The following is a 24,573-nucleotide window of genomic DNA, read 5'->3' on the forward strand; positions in this document are numbered from 1 at the left end:
AATATCCTTTCTCGTAGACCCCTGGACATGCTCTGCAGGTGGGGGGGGGGGCTATCCCTAGGAGCTCCCCCTGGTCCATTTTGCCCAACATCAGAGCAAGTTGTGGGTAATGGCTGAGCATGAATGAGCAGCAGGCCGGATCATTCCTGCTTCACTGCTCCCTTGGAGGAGCAACAGGAGAGGAAGCCAAGCTGAGCGCAATGTCTGGACCGGGGTCTCCATTTGCCAGCTGATATGGGTTTCTTCAGGGCAGGTGAAACATATCTGTCTCGGTTCAGAAGCAACTGTTTGTTCACAGCAAGCCAGGAACCATTGCTCTCAGCCGTGTGTGAACTGGGCCACGCTGCACATTGCTCGCTCCCTGCGTTCTCATTGCTTCCACTTCTGTGATTTTGACTTCCCCTTCTATGGTTTGGGTCCCCAGCAGTGTGAAATCAATGGGTTTCATTTTGGGTGGAACTGGAGAATAACCTGCTTCTGGGTTTCTCTTACTGACCAGTAAGGCTTGACTCTGGACTCCACGTCCCCTCCTCACCCTCCACCCCTTGCATGATGTTGGAGCTACTTGTACCCTACAGTTATTACCTCCTCATCGCTTGCTATTACACCATCCCATAATTCCCTTGCGCTCCAGGGCTTTAAAATAAGCAGCTGAGACGATCTGGCTTGGCAGGCTTCCTTGCTGTTTCCCCAGCTCTTCCTTTCTGACGAAGGTGAAACCCACAGGCATTTCCACCTGAAGATCTTCCATCCATGGGGACAGCAGCCTGGGGGAGAGAAGGTCAAAGGAGCAGCTTTCAGCCTCTGAGCGGCTGAGACTGGCAGGTGGCCTCAGGCTGGCAGCCAAGCCCTGGTGGGACACAGACTTGTCCTGCCAATCTGCTGAGAGCCTGTGTGCCCCTCCAGGGTATCACCATTTGGGGGGTGAGATTCATAATAAACAACTATCTGACTTTTAGAAGACATCTGAAGGCAGCCTTGTTTAGGGATTTTTTAAATGTTTCATGTTTTATCTCTTATGATGATGATGATGATGGGAGCCACCCAGAGTGGGTGCAGTATAAATATTTTGTTGTTGTTGTTGTTAGCATCCTGGCAGATTCCAATTTGGCGCTCTTCAGCAACAAATCTTTTTTGTGGCTTTGCAGAAGAGAATCTGTGTGAGGTCCAGTTCATGCGATATTATAGAGCAGTAATGTCCAACTGGTCAACTGCGATAGACAGGTAGATCGCTGGGGTGCTCCAGGTCAATCGGAGGAGCCAAGAAGAAGAAGAAGAGTTTGGATTTGATAACCCGCTTTATCACTACCCGAAGGAGTCTCAAAGCGGCTAACAATCTCCTTTCCCGTCCTCCCCCACAGCAAACACTCTGAGAGACTTCAGAGAAGTGTGACCAGCCCAAGGTCACCCAGCATGGTGGCTGCTGGGCACAGAAAGCAACATGTGACCTGGGAGATGCGCCCCAGAGGCTGTGCGAGAGTTTCAGTTTCATTTTGTATGTTCCTGGGACGCGGTGAGTGGATCACACTGAGTACAGAGATGGTGGCCGAGGGTGTAGCGCAGTTGCCATAGAGTGGCACCAACAGAGCTCCCTCCCAGCCCATCAACAGGCCACACCCCTGAAATAAATGCTCATCTGTCTAAGCAATGAACAGGGTCAGGGCTCCCCCAGCCCCCCATGTGGGATGTGATACATAGATAGCAGTCAAGTACAACATTTCTTGTTTTCCTAGAGTGGACATGCAAGGGGATGTTTGGTCCAGCCAATTGGAACTTCCTGTTTCCTCCTGGCTGGGTCATACTTCCTTTGCATGTGACTAGAGGTGGGCGTGACCTTACCTGTGCAGGTAACAAAAAGGACAAGGCACAAAGCCATTTCTCTCTCTTTTTGACTTCCTCCATTGTAGGACCAGCAGCTTTTTAGCTAGAAATGCTCTGTTGGCCAACAGAGGACAAAGGGACTATCTCCATATGGGATAGACCCACATGTATATACAGTGGTACCTTGGGTTACATACACTTCAGCTTACAGACTCCGCTAACCCAGAAATAGTACCTCGGGTTAAGAATTTTGCTTCAGGATGAGAACAGAAATTGCACGGCAGCAGTGGGAGGCCCCATTAGCTAAAGTGGTGCTTCAGGTTAAGAACAGTTTCAGGTTAAGAGCAGACCTCCAGAACGAATTAAGTACTTAACCAGAGGTACCACTGTACTTTGTAACTAAGTCTTCCTTCAGGGATCCGTCTGTGAACTGAATATGTGAGTAAACTTCTTTTATATACTTTACACAAGATTGTGGCGTGTTGATTCTTTTAAGAGGGATATAAGGGGATTTACCAGGAATCTAATATTAAGAGGCTTGAACAAGCCTGCAACCAGTTATCCACTGTGCGTTTAAAGGGGGCATGTAAAACTCTGCCAAGTAAAGGAACTTGCTAGCGCAAGTGAGGAAGGATATTAACAAACAATATATCCTCTCCTGCCTCCCTGAACATCCCCACACCACAGACCTACCCATCTGCTGGCAGGAGGTGGCTTGGCCCAGCGCTCTCTCGACTTGCTCCTTCTCATGCTTCAGATGCGTCAGGTTGAGATCCGCTTGCCTCACTTGGTCTCTCAGCTGCTGCTGTGTCCTGTTCCCATCCCTCCAGCTCTCCTCCAGGGTCTTCTGGGTGAGACGGAGATCTCTTTCAGCCTTGCGGAGCAGCTCCTGAGAACCGGACAGGCTCTCCTCCAAGGTGCCGAGTCTCTGGGTCAGGAGGTTGCTCTGTGCCGCGTGGTTTTGGGATTCCCGCTGGAGCTGCTGGGAGAGCTGCCCATCTTCAGAGGAGAAGAGGGGAGGGACACCAGGTTGGGCTCTTCCCCAGCAGGACCACCAAGAGCAGCCAAAGCAGCTGGTCTCCCTTGATGGCTTTTTCCCAGGGGACCAGACCCCTGCAAGGTGGGCCCCATGAACGACATTATTCAAATACACCTTTTCATGCCCAGAGCCCAGGGCAGAGAGGGCAAGCTGTGAGCCAACTGTGATCCCTCTCCCCCTCCCAATTGACTGGCTTTTCCCAGGGTGATGGACTACTCACATTGGACCCCCAGTCCTATGGCGGTGGCAAGAAGGAACAGGCAGGTGGCCAACAAGGCCAGGATGGCGTACCAGGTCCGGCGGTCTGACTCTGCAAGAGAAACTCACTGGGATCAGCTGGGGGCTCTGACTGACTGCTTTTAGCCCCAAAGCTGCCTGGTTGCAGTTGGGAAATGGCCACTTGCCCCCTGGTCCCTGTAACAGCTGGCGCTCCGAGGCATGTTCAGGGCTGTGTGTCTGTGCTGTGCATGGGGAGGAGGCAAGAAGGTGCACTCGTGCAGGGATGGATCCTGCCTTCAGTGCCCCTCGCTGTGAAGGCCTTCCTGAAAATGTTGAATGAATAGTTGTTGAGGAGTGAGCATGTTTTGAACTGGGTGCAGACAAGCCTCGTCCTCTGGGGAGTTTGGCCCATCCAGTCATTGTTCTGTACTGGGAACTGGGAAGAGAATTAGCTCAATGGTGGAACAGCTGCTCTGCATGCAGAAGGTGCCAGGATCAGTCCCTGGTGGCATCTCCAGGGAGGGATGGGAGAGGCCCCAGTCTGAAACCGTGGAGGGCTGCTGCCAGCCCGTGGAGACAATGCTGGGCTGGGTTCCCAAACACTCTGTGCTCCAAAATGCTCTGATTCTTGCTTGTATGGAAGATGTCTGGAATCTAGATCCCAAGTAGGAAAATGATTAGTCTCAGAATACAGCTCTCCCCCTAAAAGGCAGCGATCCCCACCTCTCAAGCATCCATGATGATAACTCCAGTCTTTCCCCTCCATCTCCTCGGCTGTCTTCACGTTGCCCAGGGAGGAGAAGCGAGAAGACTTGGTGGTGCAGACTGAATGTTGGAAGCAAAGGGAGAGGGAACGATAAAGGCCCGGATTCCACGAACCCAACACTGAGGCGCAAGGGTTCCAGCGACTGTATTGGGACCCCCCCCCCCCCGCCTCTCCCTGGGCTCGAAAAATCAGCTCTGGGTGGTCAGGAGAACCCCCAGGACAACATGCAAAGGGAGGAGAGCGGGGAGAGTTGTTCAGTCTGGCAAGCAGAAAGGCTTGTGCTGGTGGAATGACCAGAAGAGCAGGACTCTGGACTCTGAAGGATCCTTGATGGATGGTAATGCTGTCGCTGGATGTGGAGGACAAGGGGCTGCAAGGCGGACTTCAGCCCAGGGCCTGTGGATTTAATGGTGATTAGATACCTGGCACAATACTCAGACTGCCTTACTTTACAAGGTCCTTGTAAGCGAAACTCTGAATGCTGAAAGTCACATGCATGTGGAATATTATTGCTTGGCTTATTATTCATTTTTTGAGCCGACAAAACCAGCTGGGCAGATGGGTGTTTTAATGGTGTTCCCTGTCCAGAAGACAAGGCAGGTCAGAAATCTATTGAGATAAATAGCCCTTTCATCATCTTGAACTTGTATTTTAAGTTTCTCAGATAAATGGAGAACCTTTCTTATCTATGCCGCTTTCTTACTTCTGCAAAACACCAGAATGAGTCATATTTGCTTGATAAAAAAAGTTCCACTTACAGTAAATAAGGAAAATAAAATGCAGACTTTGCATCTTAAATGTCAGTGGTCTCAAGACGTGCTGATTTGCTAAGCAAAGTGGCCCTTGGAGGAAAGGGAAACTGGCTTGGGCGACTTCAGGCAGTCTGTTCGTTGAGTATTTACTTGCGCCAAACTTAGGTGGACTTATTTATTCAGCATTTAGGGAGAGGTAAAGCATTTGTTCTGCATTGTTTGTGACTGCTTGCCCTTAGTCATTTGTTCACCACCCCACACTTTTGAATCCGTTTCCCCATCACTTTCTAAATCAAGAAAACTCAGATTCTTGCAGGTTGTACAGGATTTCTTTCCCTTTTAAAGTCTGATCCTTTTAAAAAATGGATTTGCTGCAGTTGGGTGTCAGAGTCCCGTAATCTGTGCAAACCTAAATGTCACCTGCAAATCAGTGGCAACCTTTGCTCACTTGTTTATGTAGAAGAGTTCTGTACAGCAGGGCGCTTCAGAATAGCACAATATTGCATAAAACCAGTCATCATCCTGAAACAACCTGCTCCCCCCCCTCCTGCAACATGTGGAATAAAATGTGGCCCCTACTTTTAAAGCTGAAGTTTCGCACTCCCAGATTTGGAATTGTATTTTGAAGCTGCCTGCCTGTGTCGGATAAAAGACTGGATACTGCTGGAAAAGACACAGCTGCTAGATTTGGAGGGTCCTGATGTCAAACATGGCTGGCATGCTTGTATCTGGTATGGCAAAGAAGGAATACGTAAAAGCTTTGCCAACAAAGTTATTAGAAAAAACTTAATTAGGGTGTGGGGAAAATACAATAAAATAAAATAGAAAACAAAACGCCGAGGTGGTTATCCCCAATAGAAGCTGAGGCAAGGAAATATAATAATATGAGTGGTAACTGGGGTACCTATAATGATTTGTTACACTTTTCAGGAGAAGAAAAAATGAAGAGATTAAAGAATTTGTTTCAGACTAGCTAAACTATCATCAAATCACTTAAAAATGTAAGGTGAATAAAAAATGGGGATTTGCAGAAAAACCATCACAATTGGAAAAAGAAATATTAAGATCTAGAGTTTAAAAATTTTCCTCAAATATATAGGATATTATTAGATTGGGAAACTAAATAAAAATTTGTGAAATCATCTGTGTTCAAATGGGCACAAGATATGGGCCACAATATTGATCTGAACCTGTGGGAACATTTGTAGAAAATAAATTTAAATTTAAACTGCTAGTTTAAACTGTTTAAAAATGATCCACAGGTGGTACTTGATGCCAAGTAAACAAGCTAAAACGTTTAGAACTAAAAGTGGCCTATGCTAGAAATGTAAAGAAACAACTGGCACATTGTATCACTCATGGTGGCTTGTAGAATAAGAACATAATTATGGGAGGTGGTTTGTGACGAATTTAAGAAAATGTTTAAAAGAACTTTTCCTAAAAATCCAGAAGCTTTCCTTCTGGGAATAATAACAATATGGTTGTTTAGTCGTTTAGTTGTGTCCGCCTCTTTGTGACCCCATGGACCAGAGCACGCCAGGCACCTCTGTCCTCCACTACCTCCCGCAGTTTGGTCAAACTCATGCTGGTGGCTTCGAGAACACTGTCCAACCATCTCGTCCTCTGCCGTCCCCTTCTCCTTGCGCCCTCCATCTTTCCCAACATCAGGGTCTTTTCCAGGGAGTCTTCTCTTCTCCTGAGGTGGCCAAAGTATTGGAGCCTCAGCTTCAGGATCTGTCTTGGAAACCTGCAAAAGCAGGAACTCAAGCAAAGCTCCCAATAAACACGCCAGAGCACGCCAGGCCCTCCTGTCTTCCACTGCCTCCCTCATGCTGGCCGCTTTGAGAACACTGTCCCACCATCTGGTCCTCTGTCGTCCCCTTCTCCTTGTGCCCTCCATCTTTCCCAACATCAGGGTCTTTTCCAGGGAGTCTTCTCTTCTCCTGAGGTGGCCAAAGTCTTGGAGCCTCAGCTTCAGGATCTGTCCTTCCAGTGAGCACTCAGTGGAATAACAATATAAATCCCCCCAAAATCAAGCTACTCTATGGATGTGACTACAGCTGCCCAAATTCTGGTAGCATGAAAGTGGAGAACAGATGCAGTACCATCAAGAGAAGAATATATAGAACTTGCCAGCATGACAGATTAAGAAGTAAAGACCCTATGAATTTATAAGGGAACTGGACATTATATATAGAATACATGGAAAAACATTTTAACAAGAAAATAAGTGTAACAGACTGAAAAAAGAATGCTCAGCAATGGATGTGACAAAGTGGGACTGTAAGGCAATGGAAATAATTTAGTAGAAGAAGAAAACGCAGTCAAGAAGACAACAGAAAGAGAGTGGACAGGGAGTTAAAATTAAGGTTTATAAACTGGAGGGATAAGTTATGTTGTTATCATTATTAACAAATTATAATATATTATTTACAAATAGAAAATTGTCCAGGAGCACCTGATAGACCAACTAAGCTTGTTCTGGTGTAAGCTTTTCATGTGCATGCACACTTCTTCAGGTTATTTTTATTTCGACTCCATCAGACCAACACGGCTACCTACCTGAATCTATTATTACAGTATATACATTATTATTATTTCTTTCCCCCCTTTCTTACTATTATGGGTCTGACTTTAACATATTATGCATTGATGATATGATAAAACAGAAAAGCAAATAATAATAATAATAATAATAATAATAATAATAATAATAAATCACTAAGTAGGCAGTGTAGATAGACACCATCCTATGGCCCCCATGCTTTTTAGGGAGCCCATGGCAAAATAATAAAATTGGTTCGTTAAAATGGTTGGTTGGTAAAATAAGAAAAGTATTAGGACATGATTTGTGAGGCCCTCTCCCCCGAGGTTTTGACTGCCTGGGGGCCTCCAGAGGGTTTAATCCAGCACTGGTGAGGAGCCTCCATTTGGTGGAGGAGAACAAGCATCTCCAGATTCCCCCCCCCCTTCCCTTCCCTCCTTCCTTCTCTGGCAGCATCCCCCTAGTGGGGAGGGTACCAGAGACTCACCTCTTGCATCTTCGGGTTCCCTGGGGGTCTCCTCCTCCTCCTCCTCTTCCTCCTCCTGCCCCCTGGTCCTGGGCCCCTGGATGTTCTCATAGGTGAGCTCCCCATCATTTGGCTCTGGAAGACAAGGTGGTGTGAGGAACAGGTGGTGACATGGGGTGGGGGGAGCTGGGGGGGAGATCTGGGCTGGCTGCGCCTCTACCTTCCTCCTGGCTCTCCCTTTGAGGGACCTTCACAAATCTCAGGTCAGCGTAAGTCACACCCTGAGACATCCTGGGAGCTCCGGCCCTGCCCTCGATGTGCCCCTGGGGTGGGGGAAACAGGTGCCTGAGCCTCACATGCTCTGAGCGGGGAGAGTGGGGCTGGGGCTGGTCCCTGGGAGCAGATGGGACCCACAGAGCATCAGATCTGGACTCCTGCTGCCCCCACTCTCTCATGTGGGGTCTGGAAGGGAACGCCCTCCCCTGGTCCCCAGAGGGCAGGCGCCTGATGTGCTCGCCGTCTGTCCCTGCAGAGTAAAGCATGTGCCATGTGCTCAGTGTGGGGCCACAGTTCACTGGTTAAGTGTAGACCTCGTGCGCATGAATGAGGACGTGGGTTCATTTCCTCTTCTAAAGTACAGCCATTCAAGCAGACTGCTCTAGAACAACTCTGGTGAACGTCCCTGACACATCAGAGGCAGGAGTATGAGCTACCGTATTTTTCCATGTATAAGACTATTCCCCCCCCCCCCTGAATTTTTAAAGTTTAAAATAAGGGGTTGTCTTATACATAGACAGTGCATAGCGCATTTTCTTAATTTTGCACCCCCCAAAATATTTATACACTGGGGCGTGTTATACAAGGGAAAATACGGTATATACAAAATATTAATTGAGGGAGAATTTGGCCATCTTACAGCCACACATATTCCCTAGGAAATGAACTTTCAAGTAATAATGTCTATTGAAAATTTTAAAAAACCGGAAGACACTTTTGGGGCTTTTAAAACAGTTTAGGTCCAATGAAGGGAATCCTTCTGGAACTCTTACTTGGGCCGGATATTTCCCCCTTGCGAATATCCCACACGATCCCAGGGGCAACATCAACCTGAGGGAGGGGATGTGGGGAGACTGGACCTTACAAACGTATGTGGTAGTTTTGCAATTCCGCTTACCCATTCTGGGTTTGGGTATTTCAAGAATTGAGTTTGGTCTTGCTGCCTGCCGTTCCAGCCTCCAGGCAGTGGGAGATTCCAGGGGTTCCTGGCGCTTCCCCAGGGTCCGGCTTCCTCACAAAGTGGGGCAGCAGATTCCTCCTTGTGGCAGCAGATGTGGAAAGAGCCATGCACTGGGCTTGAACATTGAGCATGGGCAATAGCCCCGGCTGAAAAGCTGATGTGCTAGAATCATGCAGCCAAAGAAATTCTATTTTTTTAAAAAAAGATATTTATTAAAGTTTTCAAAATGTTACAAAAAGAAAAAAGAAAAAGAGAAAATACAGAGTAAAAACAGTTAAAAACAATTCAATCTTTCCGTATCTTATCTTTCATTTGCTTGTTTCCCAGACCTCCTCACACCTCCCTTTTTTGTATTCCAGTTCAATTTATTGGTTCAGCAAATCCTTTCCCTCTTTGTTTTTATCCTAATCTTTAATCTTAATATATTATAACTTTAGATTATCACATGTTAACAATCCATTTTTACATATTCCTTTATGACATTACTGCTAAAAACCACTTAACTTCAATCCAACATCATTCTAACATTCATTAATTTTGCAGTATTTCTGTAAATAGTCTTTAAATTTCTTCCAATCTTCTTCCACCGACTCTTCTCCCTGGTCTCGGATTCTGCCAGTCATTTCCGCCAGTTCCATATAGTCAATCACCTTCGTCTGCCATTCTTCCTGGGTGGGTAGATCTTGTGTCTTCCAGTACTTTGCAATAAGTATTCTTGCTGCTGTTGTTGCATACATAAAGAAAGTTCTATCCTTCTTTGGCACCAATTGGCCGACTATGCCCAGGAGAAAGGCCTCTGGTTTCTTCAGGAAGGTATATTTAAATACCTTTTTCATTTCATTATAGATCATCTCCCAGAAAGCATTAATCTTTGGGCACGTCCACCAAAGGTGAAAGAATGTACCTTCAGTTTCTTTACATTTCCAACATTTATTATCGGGCAAATGATAGATTTATGATAAGGTCAAAGCACATAAAGCATTTAAAAACCATATTGTCACGAAAGCATTGTTTAATGTCTGGATAAGATATAAGGATCTACTTGAAAATAAAACCCCAAGGTGGTTGTTACCGATGGAAACGAAGGCTCAGAAAAAGCTTAATATGGAGGCCAAATGGCCGAAATATTGGGAAATTTTGGAACAAGAGGGAGATAAATTGAAATTGCAGAGTTTTGAAAAGCTAAAAAACAAAGTGCGAGATTGGCTTCATTATTATCAAATAATGGAGGCATACAATTTGGATAAGAAAATTGGGTTCCAGGTGGAAAAATCAAAATTGGAAACAGAACTGTTAGATCCCAAAACTAAGACTTTGTCAAGGATGTATAACCTGCTGTTGAAATGGAATACTCAGGATGAAACGGTGAAATCTGCTATGATTAAAAGGGCACAAGATGTTGGACATAACATTATGATGGCTGACTGGGAACAGTTATGGACCACAGGTATGAAGTTTACAGCATGTAATGCCTTAAGAGAGAATATTATGAAAATTATATATAGGTGGTACATGACACCAGCCAAAGAAATTCTAGCCTCCGTCTTTTCTATGATGTGTGGTAACCATTTTTGGATTACAATCATACCTCATGTTACGCTTGCATCATGTTACGTTTTTTCAGGTTGCATCCCGTGGCGACCCAGAAGTACCGGAAAGGGTTACTTCCGTGTTTCGCCGTTCACACATGCACACAGCACAAGCGCTAAATCACGCTTCGCACATGCACACAAGCACCAAATTGCACCACACACCTGCGCAGATACGGCGCTTCAGGTTGCGCTCTTTTCATGTTGCGAACGGGCCTCCAGAACGGATCCCCTTTGCAACCAGAGGTACCACTGTGAATGTGTCAAAAAGATTGTGTTTATAACCCTCCCCCCAAGATTTCAGGGTCAAATGTGGAAAGATTTTTGTGTGTGTGAACTGCAGAAATCTGATAGGTCTAAGCAACATGGTTGATGGCCTGTGAGTGATGTTGTCTTTGTATATGGGGAAAATGAATACTACTAAATATTTCCCTCAGAGAGGGAGTGCCAGAGTTTGGGCACCACCACTGCCCAACAGCACATACCTGGGATTTGCTTTCCTTGGAATGAAAGTCCTTGGATTATCTCTGATAGAATTCTTTATTATTATTATTTCCATGCACACATGCAAGCTGAGCCTCAGGTGGAAGGGGTCTCCCAGCACTAGCCCACAGGGCAGTGGCCTCGGCCGCCCAAGGCAAGCAAGCCATCAGGGGTGAGCTTCTACAGCAAACTTTTTTCAAAGAGGGCCAGACTTGATGAAGTGAAGGGCCGTGAGGGCCGACCAAAGGGCCAACCAAAGTTGTTGACCTTTTTTAAGGATTGAAGTTATTGGGTTTTTTTTAGGATTTTACCCCAGGAAATAAACTGCCACAGGAGCTGGACTAAACCGACCAGTGGGCTGGATTAGGCCCCCAAAACAGACTTTGGACATGCCTGTTCTACAGGATCCAACCGTTTCCTTTCTGAGTCAGGCGTTATTCCCGCCCCTGTTTGATCCCAAGCTGTTACATTAGGTAAGCTTATCTGGATTGTGTCATACAATGTTGCATTGGTCTTTCCATGTGGTTACTTCTTGCCTTCAGGATTATTTCAAATTGTTCCTAATTTCTCTTAATTGTTATACTTATTGATACTCATTTGATACATTTTGATCCCTTTTGGGCCCAGGTTTGTGGGAAAGTGGCATGGAGACAAATGGAAATCTCCCCCCCCCCCCCATTGTATATGGCTTGGCATAGTTTTGCCGTTCCCTGGACAGTTGGCGCTTATGGCTCACGAGGCCACTGAGAATTCCAGGAGCCTCCGACAGGCTCAGTGCCACTGGGCCAAAGCAGGTCTGCAGCTCATAGGCTTCAATTGCAGGTTAACATTGGGTACATCTCAAATTCTTAACGTTTGCTATCCTCCCTCCCTCCCCTCCAAGGCTTCTCCCAACTTCCGCTTCTGGTTTGTTTCTATTCTCACCCACTTTGCTATCTCTCAACAGAAAAGGTTATTAATAACATCACATCAAACCTATAAACATAAAAATAAAATTAACTGGAAATGGAACACCGAAATGGAAATTGAACACAGAAATTTAGTCCCCATCCTTCCCCCTCAATGAGTTCTGCAAGGGAGCAGCACTGAGGATGAGCAGAGGAGGAGGAGGAGGAAGCTATCAGCCAGGACCACCCCCTTGGGCAGGCCGGTGGGGAGTTGGGGGGAGACGGAGGTTGGTGGGGCATGGGAATGTAGAGTGGGAATCTAGCCCAGCCGCTGCAATGCAGGAACCACAGCTCAAGAATCCCTGGCAGACGGCCACCCAACCCCTCCTTGACCACTTCCAATGAAGGAGAGTCCACCAGCTTCCAAGGGCAGGGGTGCCAACTTGAATAAAATATTATAGGGGCCCAGGTAAGCCCCACCCACCCCACATGACTGATCACATGATGCAGTGCACACACACCATTTGAATGGAAATGTCCATCAGCTTTGTGGGAGCCCAGTCCCCTCAAATAACCCCCTAGGAGTTGGCCCCTATGTCCAAAGGAGACTGTTCAACTGCTGAATGGCTAATAATAATAGTAATAATAATAATAATAATAATAATAATAATAATAATAATAATAATAAATTTTATTTATATCCCGCCCTCCCCAGCCGAAGCCGGGCTCAGAGTGGCTAACAACATATTGTTCTTCCCAATATGGCTGGAATCCCTAAACTCCCCATTTAGGGACTAAGAATCCCCCACGTTCGATATTGGTCAGAGAAGAAGGAGCTAAGGCAGGATCCCGTGAAAGCAAGGCAGATCTTTATTATTCTCTTGCAACAACTGTATCCACCTTCCTTGGTAGGCGGTGAGGACCCAGAACAAAGGTGTGCAGATACTTTTAAAAGCTTTAGAAATTGCCCGGCCCCTTAATTAGGACCACCCAAAAAGGATCAAACTTGTGTCACATAAAGAGGGGGTCTGCAACAGAAATTTGAGTCTGTGGCTTTTCTCCTGTCTGTCAAGATATCCAATAATTGTGTGCTGATTGTCCTATCTGGCCAGTCTGGGCCATTCTTTTGAAATGATAAATACAGTAGCACCTTGGTTACGTTACCCTTGGGTTGCGAAAGTGGCAAACCCAGAAGTGTTTCACCCCATGTTCATGCACAAAAGTGGTCTACCACTTCTCCTTCCGTTGTGAAAACCTCAGGATCCGGCTGGACCTCCGGAACGGATCCCATTCGCAACCGAAGGTACCACTGTACCTTAATTCCTGAATCCCATTCATCAAATTTCTTCTTCTTTCTTCTTCTTTGTTGATCCCTCATAGCCGAGTAAGATTGTCATCTATGAACAGGGTCTTAACAGTGAGTCTGTAAGTGACTGTGGAGGCCAGTTCTGGATCCACATGTCCTTCCACAGTGGGAACATTGGTTTCCAGGTGGGAGTGGATCACGGTGAAGGTTTGCCAAGCGTTCCTTCCTCTTGGCACGTTTCTCCCTTGCGTCCTGAGTTTGAGTGTCTTCAAAGCCCATGACACCTTTGGTCAAGGCTGTTCTCCAACGGGAGCGCTCACAAACCAGTGTTTCCCAGTTGTTGGTGTTTATACTACATTTTTAAATATTTACCTTGAGAGCACCTTTAAACCTCTTTTTTTGACCACCACCATTGCTGTTTAGTCGTTTAGTCGTGTCCGACTCTTTGTGACCCCCTGGACCAGAGCACGCCAGGCACTCCTGTCTTCCACTGCCTTTACCTGTCAACCACCACCATTATGCTTTCCATTTTTAAGTTCAGAATAGAGTAGTTGCTTTGGAAGATGACAATCAGGCATCCTCACAACATGACCAGTCCAACGAAGTTGATGTTGAAGAATTATTGTTTCGACACTGGTGATCTTTGCTTCTTCCACTACACTGGCACTAGTTCGCCTGTCTTCCCAAGTGAATGTGTAAAATTTTTCAGAGACACCATTGATGGAATCTTTCGAGGAGTTGGAGATGGCCTTTATAAGTGGTCCACGTTTCACAAGCAGACAGTAAGGTTGGTAGTACAATAGCTTTGTAAACAAGCATTTTGGTTTTCTCTGCCAATGTCCTGGTCCTCAAACACTCTGCACTTCAATCAGGAGAAAGCCACACTTGCAGAGCTCAGGCGATGCTGGATTTCAGCGTCAATGTCGGCCCTTGTGGAAAGACAACTGCCCAGGTAGGAGAAGTGATCGACATTTTCCAACATTAGAGCATTGAGTTGGATTTGTGGTGCTGCAGAGGGGTTGTTTTGGCCAGTCTGGGCCATTCTTTTGAAATGGTAAATACTTCAATTCCTGAATCTCATTCCCCAATTTTACACCTATTGATGTACAGAAGATGCTCTGTTGACAGGTCCGCTCTGCTTAACAGATACTTGCCAGACCGTTTTTTGCAGAGTGGGACGTGGGTGGCGCTGTGGTCTAAACCACAGAGCCTAGGGCTTGCCGATCAGAAGGTCAGGGTGAGCTCCCATTGCTTGGTCCCTGCTCCTGCCCACCTAGCAGTTCGAAAGCACGTCAAAGTGCAGGTAGATAAATAGGTACCACTCTGGCGCGAAAGTAAATGGTGTTTCCGTGCGCTGCTCTGGTTTCGCCAGAAGCAGCTTAGTCCTGCTGGCCACATGACCTGGAAGCTGTACGCCGGTTCCTTCGGCCAGTAAAGCGAGATGAGCGCCGCAACCCCAGAGTCATCTGCGACTGGACCTAATGGTCAGGGGTCTCTTTACCTTTAAGCCCCTTCATTCCAAGCAGTTTACAACAGTTTGTTTATTTACAGGATTTACACATGAAAAATAGCAATTTGGAAAGGCACCCCCCCCCCCCGGCCAATACTCTGCTTTTGCAGAGAACGATCTGAGGTCACTTAAGAGTGTGGCTCCGGGATTGCTGTCCTGCACCATTTCAGAATATGGTTTGTATGTGTGCCCACACTGTGTATTGATGAACATTTATTTTATTGTTTTGACAATTAGAGGGGAGTGTGCTTTGGTTGTTCTCGTCTAACACGCTCACCTGGAGACAAATAAGCTACTGTTGATGGCAAGAAGGGGGTTCATTGCTGGAAGAAGCCATGCTGGCTCCTCCAGAGAAGGCCTTGCCTGTCGGGGGTCTTTGCGCGTACTTTGGCCCTACTGAGCTCACACTGGCTGTGGATATTGAGCGTTCTTCTCGCAGATGTATCTGGTTTTTGTTGAACAGGAACACTTTTCCAGGGCTCCTTGGCTCATTTGAACGCAGCTGCCCCAAGAACTGCTACAAGCCCCAATACTTTCAGCTCTAGAAAGACAAAAATGACAGTCAAGGAAAAAAGCCTCAATCCCTCCTCACCATTCATCATTATCTAAGGCCCTTCTTCATCTGCCTCCTCCTTGAGAGGTCTGGAGGGTGGCAACATAGGAACGGGCCTTCTCTGCGGTGGCTCCCTGCCTGGGGAATGCTCTCCCCAGGGAAGTTCAACTGGCGCCTTCATTATACACCTTTAGGTGCCAGGCGAAAATGTTCCTTTTTAAACAGGCCTTTGGTTGATCTGATTGACATCCTATACCCTTTTTAAAATGCTGGCTCTTTTTTTGGGGGGGGGCTATTGAGTTATTGTTTTGATTTTGATTTTATATATGTGATATTTTACGTGAACCGCCCTGAGACCTTCGGGGGGGCAGTTAAATGACTCCCCCAAATCCCAAGTCCCCACCACAGCCTCTAACTAAGGCCAGGACAATGACCATTGTCAAGGCACCAGACATACACAAGAGCCACGTGTACCAGCCACGTTTTGCAGAATCTGAATTGTCAGGGGTGGCCAGTTTAGGAGGAGTCTCTTTGCGGGCTGCAAAATATCTTCCGGGAGGAGAATCCAGATCCGTCCAAACCAGGGACAGGCAAAGTCTTTTTTTGCCCTGCTCTTTCCCCAGGATAACCAGATCTTTACCAGTGAATCAGAGCAAAGGTCAATTCAGGTTTTCCACAGAATTGTTTTCATTGGTAAAGGGAAGGGTTTTGTGAGGCTAAGTCCTATACGAAGGGGAAAGGCTGCAGATTCCAGGGGTGGCTGTAGGAGGAACTCTGCTCTGTTCAGCCCAAGCAAATCTGATTTAATGGGTAGCAAAGGGACCCCCTCTCTTCCACTTACCCTTCATAGCCCGTACCATCAACCCATTTCCAGGACTCTGGTTGCCGGACTTTTTCAAGTCCAATCCAGTATTGATCACTCTAGGAGAAAGAATAAAATGTTAATGGAGAAAGACCTCCTTCCCAATGAAACTTTCCTTTCTCACTTTTTAAGAAACCCATATATAAAAAACTAATACAGTTAATTAGAGTCTACAGGAAACTAGAGAGTAGCAGGAAAATTTGCTTTTTCTCTATCTGGCTATGGGGCAACTAGATACTCCAAAATCAGGTGCCCTGGTTGGCTTCTGGCCTATGGTCTCCCTTGCTCTGGTGCAGAGTGGTCTGGAAGAAGACCCAGGTCCAGAATGTATAAGATATGGACTGAGGATTAATTCTGTAAAGTGAAATTTAAAACCTTCTATCCCACATATGTGGGCAAAATAAAAAAAGGAAACGGGATGTGAAGCCTTTTTAGCAGAATAAAACACTTAAATGTTTTTGCAGCTTACTGAAGTTGAGGAATAAGGCAGTTCTACATTTCTATCCCCTTTTATTTGTGGTCTGCTGACCTTCCCCTTGTTCACATCTGTTTCAGAGACTGAATTACATGTTTTAGTAAAAAAGTTTTTTAAAAAAAACCCCTGTTTACTCACATTTCAGTGCAGGCAGCATTTACAGCAAATATAGTATGCTGATAAATACTTCTAAGTTACAGTAAAATAAAGGTGTGCAAACCCCACACAGAATGTGCCATGGTACCCCTTCCAGTTCATGGGGGGGAGGCTGCATCTGCACTGAGAAATCATGGGTTATCTGTCCTGGTGGATATTACTTCATGATCTGCTAGGCTCTGGACTTGACTCCCCAGCACCAGCAGCCCCCTTCCTTAAAGTCTGAGGCATTGGCACCCCAAAGTTATTACCTTATCAATGATTGTGGCATCCCATAGTTCTTTTGCGCTCCAGGACTTTAAAACAAGAAGCTGAGATGACATGGCCTCACAGGCTTGCCAGCTTTCCCACCAACTCTTCATTTCCCTTGAAATCCGCAGGCATTTCCACCCAAAGAATTTCCATCCTCGGCGACAGCAGTCTGGAGAAGGCAAGGGAAGGTCAAGGGAAGGTGTTCAGCTGAAAGCCACCTGGTCTCAGGCCGGCTTAGGGGGGGAGCCACTCCAGTGGGACCCAGGTCTGTCCCCGTCCATGGGCTGAGAGTCTATGAGAGGGAGAGGGGGTGTCGTGGGTGACGTGGATGATGGTGCCCACACTAAAGAGAAGCTGGATGTATTCCCAGACAGAGCCAGGGCTTTGGCAGGTGGGCAAGGAGTGTCAGGGCCCCTGCCAGGGAGTCTGCAGGTGCTCCTCTGTAGGCGGGCAGCAGGCTAAGTCTGCAGGTGCCATCATAGACATGGTGCCGCCTGCACAGGAATCCAGTGGAGAGACTGGAGCAGAGGGTCCTGGCCTCCATAGGACCTGCCTCTCTCCATGTGAAGGTGGGGGTGGGGTCTGCAGGAAGTGCCTTGGCTGGCGTGGCACTGGGGGGCAAAGGCCAGTGTGCTGTGCCAGAGGCAAGGGCTCCTTGCTGACCGGGCTCCTAAGCCGGCTGGCCCAGACCCTTCCCAGCTGCTGTTCCTCCTTTCATCAGCTGCCTGAATCCTGCCCTGCCCAGCAACCAGGAAATACTTGTGTATTTTATTTGTATTTCCATTTATTTGTTTCATAAATAAATACATTAAATCTATTGAGTGTGTATTAACTGTGTATTTAATTATATATTGTCAGAGCTATTTAATTAAACATATTACAGTCGTACCTTGGAAGTCAAACAGAATCTGTTCCGGAAGTCCGTTTGACTTCCAAAACGTTGGAAACCAAAGCGTGGCTTCTGATTGGCTACAGGAAGCTTCTGCATCCAATTGGAAACTGCATAAGCCATGTTGGATGTTGGGTTTCTGGAAAATGTTCAAAAACCAGAACACTCACTTCTGAGTTTCGATCGTTCGGGAGCCGATTTGTTCAGGAGCCAAGGTGTTAGAGATCCAAAGTACAATTGTAATTGTGTACATTAAATAATATTGATTGTGGTATATTGTGAATACTTTAATATACAGTTTGGAAATCTAATTCAGTGTGTACTCCTGCAGCCCACGTGCTCTGAGAGGTTGGGCCACCCTGCCCTGTAGGATCCCAATCCTCTTCCACCACCTGAGAGGCAGGTGATAGAATACGGTGGGCAGGGAGCCTGGCCAGCCTCCTGATCTGAATGCAACAGACATACCCTTCTGTTGGCAAGTTATACCTCGTTCCAGTTTTCCCCTCATCTCCTCCAACTGCTGCTGAACGGTCTCCTTCTCCTCCTGCAGCCTTGCTTTGTCCTCTTGCTGCTGCTCTTTCTCCTCTTCCAGCTCTTCCTTATCCCGTTGTAGCTCCTCCTTCTCCTGCTGCAGCTTCTCCTTCTCCCGCTGCGTGAACATCAGGCTCTGGTTGGCTTGCCTCAGCTGCTCCTGAGTCCTGTTCCTGGCAGCCAGGCAGTTCCAGAGGGTCCTGTTGGTGGAGTGGAGCTCCTCCTTGGCCTCTTGCAGCTGGGCCTGGGTCTGGGCCAGGCTGCCCTCTTGGGAGCCCATTCTCCGTTCCAGGGCACTGCCATCTTCAGTCGCCTGCTGCAGCTGCCGTGAGACCTGCCAGTCTGCAGAGCACAAGCAGGGGCGACATGAGAGGAGGAGGAGGAGGAGGAGGAAGGACCTGCAGGTGCCAGGAAGGAGCATGGCAGAGGTTGCCAGTCTCCACTGCGGGTGCCCAAAGGCAGGCTGCTCAGAGATATACAAATGGAGGGTATACATCAGAGGAGTTTTGAATTACAGAGCTTGAGAGTCCCATGGACTGCAAGAAGATCAAACCTCTCCATTCTTAAGGAAACCAGCCCTGAGTGCTCACTGGAAGGACAGATCCTGAAGCTGAGGCTCCAATACTTTGGCCACCTCATGAGAAGAGAAGACTCCCTGGAAAAGACCCTGATGTGGGAAAGATGGAGGGCCCAAGGAGAAGGGGATGAGATGGTGGGGCCGTGTTCTCGAGGCTACCAACATGAGGAGGGCAGTGGAAGACAGGAGGGCCTGGCGTGCTCTCGTCCAGGGGGTCACAAAGAGTCGGACACCACTAAACAACTCAACAACAACAACAACACATCCGAGGAGACAGTGAGGTACTGTCACAATGTGAGGCTCCAGCTCGCCTTGAACCTGACCACTGACCATGCAGGTTGGGACTGGTGGGAACTGGAGTTGAACACTACCTGGAGGGCACCAGGCAGACCCTCTCTGAGCCCAGGCTCCAGGGTGAGCTCTGCATCAAATGCCTGTGACACTTATTATATTTTATTTATTAAATTTATATGCTGCCCTTTATCAAAAGATCTCAGGGTGGTTCACAGACATTTCCCCCCTCCCCCATTTATCAGCTCAATGGGCTTGGGCAGGGGGCACCCGCTACTCACATCGGACCCCCAGTCCTATGGCAGCGGTGAGAAGGAAGAGGCAGACGGCCAACAATGCCAGGATGGTGTACCAGGTCCGACGGTCCGACTCTGGAAGAGAAACTCAGTGGGGTCAGTTTGGGGTTCCTGTGGGATGGGGTCAACCCTCAAAGGAAGCCTGATCCTGGAGGGAGGGCTGTGAGGAGACAGGGAGCTGAAGGCAGCCCCCAATTCCCTGTCAGGGGCCAGCAAGCTTTGCTGCAATCATGGCCAATCCCATGAGTAGGCATTTGTGGGGGAAGGAATGGGCTCCTTTGGGGTCCCCTCTCCTCTTGTTCAGCGGGGAGCCCCTCTCATGCAGAGCCCAAACACCCCAAGATGAGGAGAGCTAATGCCCCAAGTCAGACTGGTGGAATGGCTGCGGAAACCCCAAGATTCCCCCCCAGATTTATGTTCTGCATAGTTGAAAAGGGTCCAGTGTTAATTTGAGTAAAAAGTTCATGAAATTAAAGCCTCTTTGGGAGCCCTTCTTAAGTCTGAAAATCTGGAGGTACATAATCTCAGGATGAAAAACATTCTAAACACAGAAGTCTCCTTTCTGGAAGGCCCTGAACAGTAAAGACTCCCCTTAAACGGGCTAGGAATTTCCCCAGCCCTAGAACTGCCTGGTTTGTTGGTGATCGTGATGCTATAAAGGGCTGTAAGTTTTACTTACTGAGTGCCAACCAGCTTTCAAAAAGGAAAAACCAGGATGCAAGAAAAGTTGTTGAACTTTTTTTTAGGAAGACCCCAAACCTGTTGAGTTCTGCTTTTAACTATGAATCATTATGGCAACTCTCATTTGAAATGCCCCCACTATAGTATACGGTATGTAGGCTGTAGAGGCTGTGAGCTATTGCTAATAGCAATGCTCTTAACTTTTAACAACAAGGTTGCTGCTTTCCTTCTAAGTCACATGACTGCCCCCTTTAACTCTAAACTGAGGCTTTGTCCTTCTATCTCTGAACTGAGGGGGGGGGGTCAGCCAATTACACTGATTAGTGAAAGCTGAACTGTTTGTATCATGTGTAATCTTTTGGGCGTTTTACTTGTTCCACTTTGTGAGTTAAATGGTCTGCAATGGTCTCCAATCCTTTGTGCTTCTGGCCCAGTAGATCCTGAGGGTCCTAAGCCCATCAGGTGTTATGAAGAGGAGACTTGGTGCCTTGAGTTTGTTCTTGTTCATGATGACAGCGAAGTTCCCAATGAGGTTGTCAGAGCCTGTGCAACTCCATCTTTTTGTGAAATGGCCAGGACATCAAAGCATAGTGGTGTCTTTTCAGGCACTATAACCCAAGCCAGATGCGGTCAAACTCTGCCTTCCTCAAAGCAGCTCAAGACTGAAGGGTAGTTAGGAGAGAACAATGTCTTCTTCCTTTTCATCCCACTGTTTCTTTGAGCAGTGGAGGTGGAAGTTGCTTTCCTGGTGGTGGGAATATTGAGCAACTGCCATTAACAGGACTCCTGAATCCTCTCTTTGGCTTTTAGTGGAGGGTGAATGGGTGTAGGGGATAGAGAAGCTAAGATAGAAATGTGGGGCTAAATAAAAAAATTTTAAAAAACTGAGGGGGTGGGGCCACCCAGTTGTCTTCTTGCACGGAGCCCATTTCCTTTGTTCTCCTAACAGCTGCTCACCCAGGCGATCCCTTGACACAGGAAGCTAGCCTGGCTTCTAGTTTAACAACTGCCTACACCCTTCTTTCAACAAACTCATAACAATATTAAGCAGTAGAAACTGCTCAAGGAGGGCCCCAATCCAGCAAGGAGGAAAAGAAGCAAAGATATAATTAGGTGCACAGTTTATGAGCTTCCTGGGCAGCGAGTGTCACTGTTTCTTTGCACAGCGCCTGCCGAATAGTAGTGGCAGCCAGTGGTGTAGCGTGGGGGGTGCAGGGGGGGCCGGCCGCACCGGGCGCAACATCTGGGGTTAGGGCAAATCCACAGGTTAGGGGGCACAAATCCACGGGTTAGGGGGCGCAAATCCACGGGTTAGGGGCGCAAATTACTTGCCTTGCCCCGGGTGCTGACAACCCACGCTACGCCACTGGTGGCAGCTCAGTTGGCAGAGCCTGAGGCTCTTAACCTCATGGTCATGGGTTCAAGCCCCAGACTGGGTGAAAGATTCCTCCCTTGCAGGGAGTTGGCCATCTGAAGGGGATTCTTTAGCCGTGATGCCTGCGTTGCCTGTTTGAGGTTTGCTGTGACTCCCTTTATTAAGGACTTTGAGAAACAAAAGACCGTTAAGAACCATACATAGAATTCTTTGGTTAAACTCGCAAATTCACCTGAGGTTCAATTGAGCACTTAAATTGTCCTACCTAAGATGTGCTGTTTCAATACAGGGTAGTATTATTGGCCTATATTAATGGGCTCCTTGACGTGAGCGCAGAGGATGAGGAAGATAAGAAACCAATTGGGTTTTTTAAAAAAAGAGAAGCCTACATTTTCAGACGATTTCTGAGAAATGTGTGTAATTTTTTTATAAAAAAAAACTTCTGCAAAACACCTGAAAGAGCCCTTTGGGGTCGATGGAGCTTTTTGCTTCAGTGGGAGAAACCCAACCTCGGTCAGTTCTGTGGCTGCAAGGCCCCCAGTTGTTATCAAAGGGGTCCTCTTTTGAAAGAGAAACAGGGTCCTTACCTTTCAGAAGTGAGGGACCTTTCAGAGAAGCCCCCACTGTATTCCTAAAAGACTGGAATAATTTTTAACATACTGAAAAGACCACTGTAAACAGTTAAAACCATTGGCAAGGATGCAATGACACTTATAATGTGAAATGAACTTTGGAAACTATGAATATGCAACAGATAGATAACAGGAAAAAGATGCAGAAAAAGAAAACATTTTCTTTGGAAATGGAAGCCATGGAGGGAGGGGAGGAAGTCCGAAGGTTCAAAAGAACCTTATAATGTATAAATTTATGTAAAACCAATATATATATAAAAAGGACCTGGCCGACACTCACCTTTCGTGCCCTCGGTGGGGATGGGAGTCCTCTTCTCCTGGCAGGGGGGGCCCTGGATGTTCTCATAGGTCAGCTCTCCCTCGCTGGGGTCTGGAAGAGGAGCTGAATAGTGAGTCACAGAGGGGGGGACCTGGAGGGGGACCCTGGTGAGGGGATCGGGGCCAGTTGTGTACCTTTCTCCTGGCTCTTCTCCGGAGGGGTCCTCACGAAGCGCAGGTCAGCGTAGGTCACACCCTGTGACATCCTGGGGGGGGGGCTCCTGTCTCACCTGGACTAGTGGCAACGGGAGAGGCTGGGCTGGGGGGGGGGGAGCTCCTGGGCTCTCTGCAGAAAAAAGAGGAAAGTGGTGGCAAATTAGAGAAAGTGAAATGTGAGAGACTTCCTGCAGTGTATGAAAATAAAAGTCCTACCTTCCTCCTCCCCTGCAATCTCCTCAAGGGACCCAGGCCAGCTGCATGGCCCCCTCGGCACACCGCAGCGCATCAGAGCATGGCTTCCTCTTTCCCCTTTGCTCCTTCTCGTAATCGGGCAAGTCAGCGTCACAGGCCGACGGAAGGGGCTTCCCCTGCAGGGTGTGTTGCCCCGTCAGCAGAACCTGGACATCCCCACTGCTGCCCCCCCCTGCGGATCCAGGCCCTCCCCCTCCCGGACCAGTGAATTAGTCTGAGGCCCAGAGATGAATCATAGAATCATAGACTTGTTGGCTTGGAAGGGAGCCCAAGGATCATCTAGTCTGACCCCCCAGCAATGCAGGCACCACAGCCACCCGCCTTCTGTTTAAAAACCTCCTTTTCTGTCCTAGGAACCCATTGCTTTGGGTCCCCCCCCCCCGGGGCAGCAGGAAACAAGCTTGTTCCCTCTTCCATGTGACAGCCCTTGAGATATTGAGAGACGTCTTTCATATCTCCTCTCAGTCTCCTCTTTTCCAGGCTAAGCAGACCGAGCTCCTTCAACCGTTCCTCATCAGGCTTGGTTTCCAGACCCGTGATCCTCTTGGTTGGCTCCTCTGCACACCTTCCAGCTTGTCCTTATTCTCCTTAAACTGGGGTGCCCAGGACTGCAGGCGGAGTCCTACCAAGGCAGGCGACAGCAGCACTGTTACTTACTTGGATCAGGACACAAGACTTCTGTGGATGCAGCCGAGTGTAGCATTGGCCTTTCCCCTCTTCTGCTGCTGCTTCATCCTACTGTTGAGGTGCTAGGGAAGGGGTAGGACCTCTGGTGGGGGACATGTCCTGCTCCTTCTGGGGTAGTTTGAGCACCTTTGGTCCCCACCCTGCACTCTGCTCTCGCCTGTGGCTCCTAGAAGCTGGCAGCAGGTGGCAGTGGCCACACCCCAGGAACGGCTTCAAGCAGCCAGCTAAAGAAGGTGAGGGGAGCCTGTTAGAATTCCTGCTCCGTGATTGCAGTCATGGGACTTTTATTTTTCACATGACGGTATATGTTTTGACTCCACAAAGTGGGAAGTGACGGAGTCAGGATGTTTGTGTTACTGTGTTCTGTGAAGTGGGACTATTGTCCTTTGTTCCTTTTCTCTTTGCTGTCTGATGCAAAAGGGAGAGGGAGCCATGTTGCAGTGCTCCGTGTGTGTTTAGATGTAAATAAAGTCGATTCGCCAAAATGCTGAGTTGCTGAGGTCTGTCACGTGCATGATGCGCAAACTCTGCGGATCCCTAAGTGTGCCAGTGTCTGTTGGCATCAGTCACTGTGATGTTCGGGCAGAAGAAAGCTTTTGAAGCTCCCGAACGAAAGACCAGGAGGGAGAGAACATGCCAGTCGGGCGTGTGTCTCTGCCAGGGTCCTACTCAAGAGTAGGACGAGCTCCTAACAGAGCTGATGGGTCTTAAACCCATGAGGAGTTAGGGACTAACCCTGCATATGACTTACCCTGGTCTGAATACAGATATTGGATTCTTGTCTCATTACACATGTTAAAGCTATTTTGGGTCGTTTGCATACTATCCCTTGCTTTTTCCTGTAGGACTAATTGTAGTCGTTAACAGTTGTCCACAGGTTTACCATACCCACTGAGTCAATTACCCATCTCCCACTACCCCTCCCCACCGTCCCACTATATATAAGGGTCTGGTGACGTCTGTTTCA

General features: G+C 47.6%; 1 protein-coding gene across 1 annotated transcript; it reads right to left on the bottom strand.

Annotated features, from left to right (window-relative positions):
- Nucleotides 1-561: 561 nt before the first annotated feature.
- On the bottom strand, nt 562-22,851 carry LOC114606815 (uncharacterized). Its single transcript, XM_077935964.1, has 6 exons — nt 22,644-22,851; nt 22,456-22,560; nt 19,488-19,577; nt 18,273-18,680; nt 2,515-2,820; nt 562-767 (listed from the first exon to the last, which is right to left on the bottom strand). Exons 1-6 carry the CDS (start codon nt 22,711-22,713, stop codon nt 562-564), a joined length of 1,185 nt encoding a protein of 394 aa, XP_077792090.1. The 5' UTR covers nt 22,714-22,851.
- Between the last annotated feature and the right edge of the window lie 1,722 nt (nt 22,852-24,573).

The sequence above is a fragment of the Podarcis muralis genome, chromosome 11 (genome assembly GCF_964188315.1).
Source record: "Podarcis muralis chromosome 11, rPodMur119.hap1.1, whole genome shotgun sequence".
NCBI lineage: Eukaryota > Metazoa > Chordata > Lepidosauria > Squamata > Lacertidae > Podarcis > Podarcis muralis.

Excerpts from the sequence above, each read along its gene's own strand:
- LOC114606815 (XM_077935964.1), bottom strand. The coding sequence starts at position 22,713 with ATGTCACAGGGTGTGACCTACGCTGACCTGCGCTTCGTGAGGACCCCT. Across the intron at positions 22,561-22,643 it reads GGAGAAGAGCCAGGAGAAAG|ACCCCAGCGAGGGAGAGCTG; the intron begins GTACACAACTGG and ends CTCCTCTTCCAG. Across the intron at positions 768-2,514 it reads CACCTCCTGCCAGCAGATGG|GCTGCTGTCCCCATGGATGG; the intron begins GTAGGTCTGTGG and ends TCTCTCCCCCAG.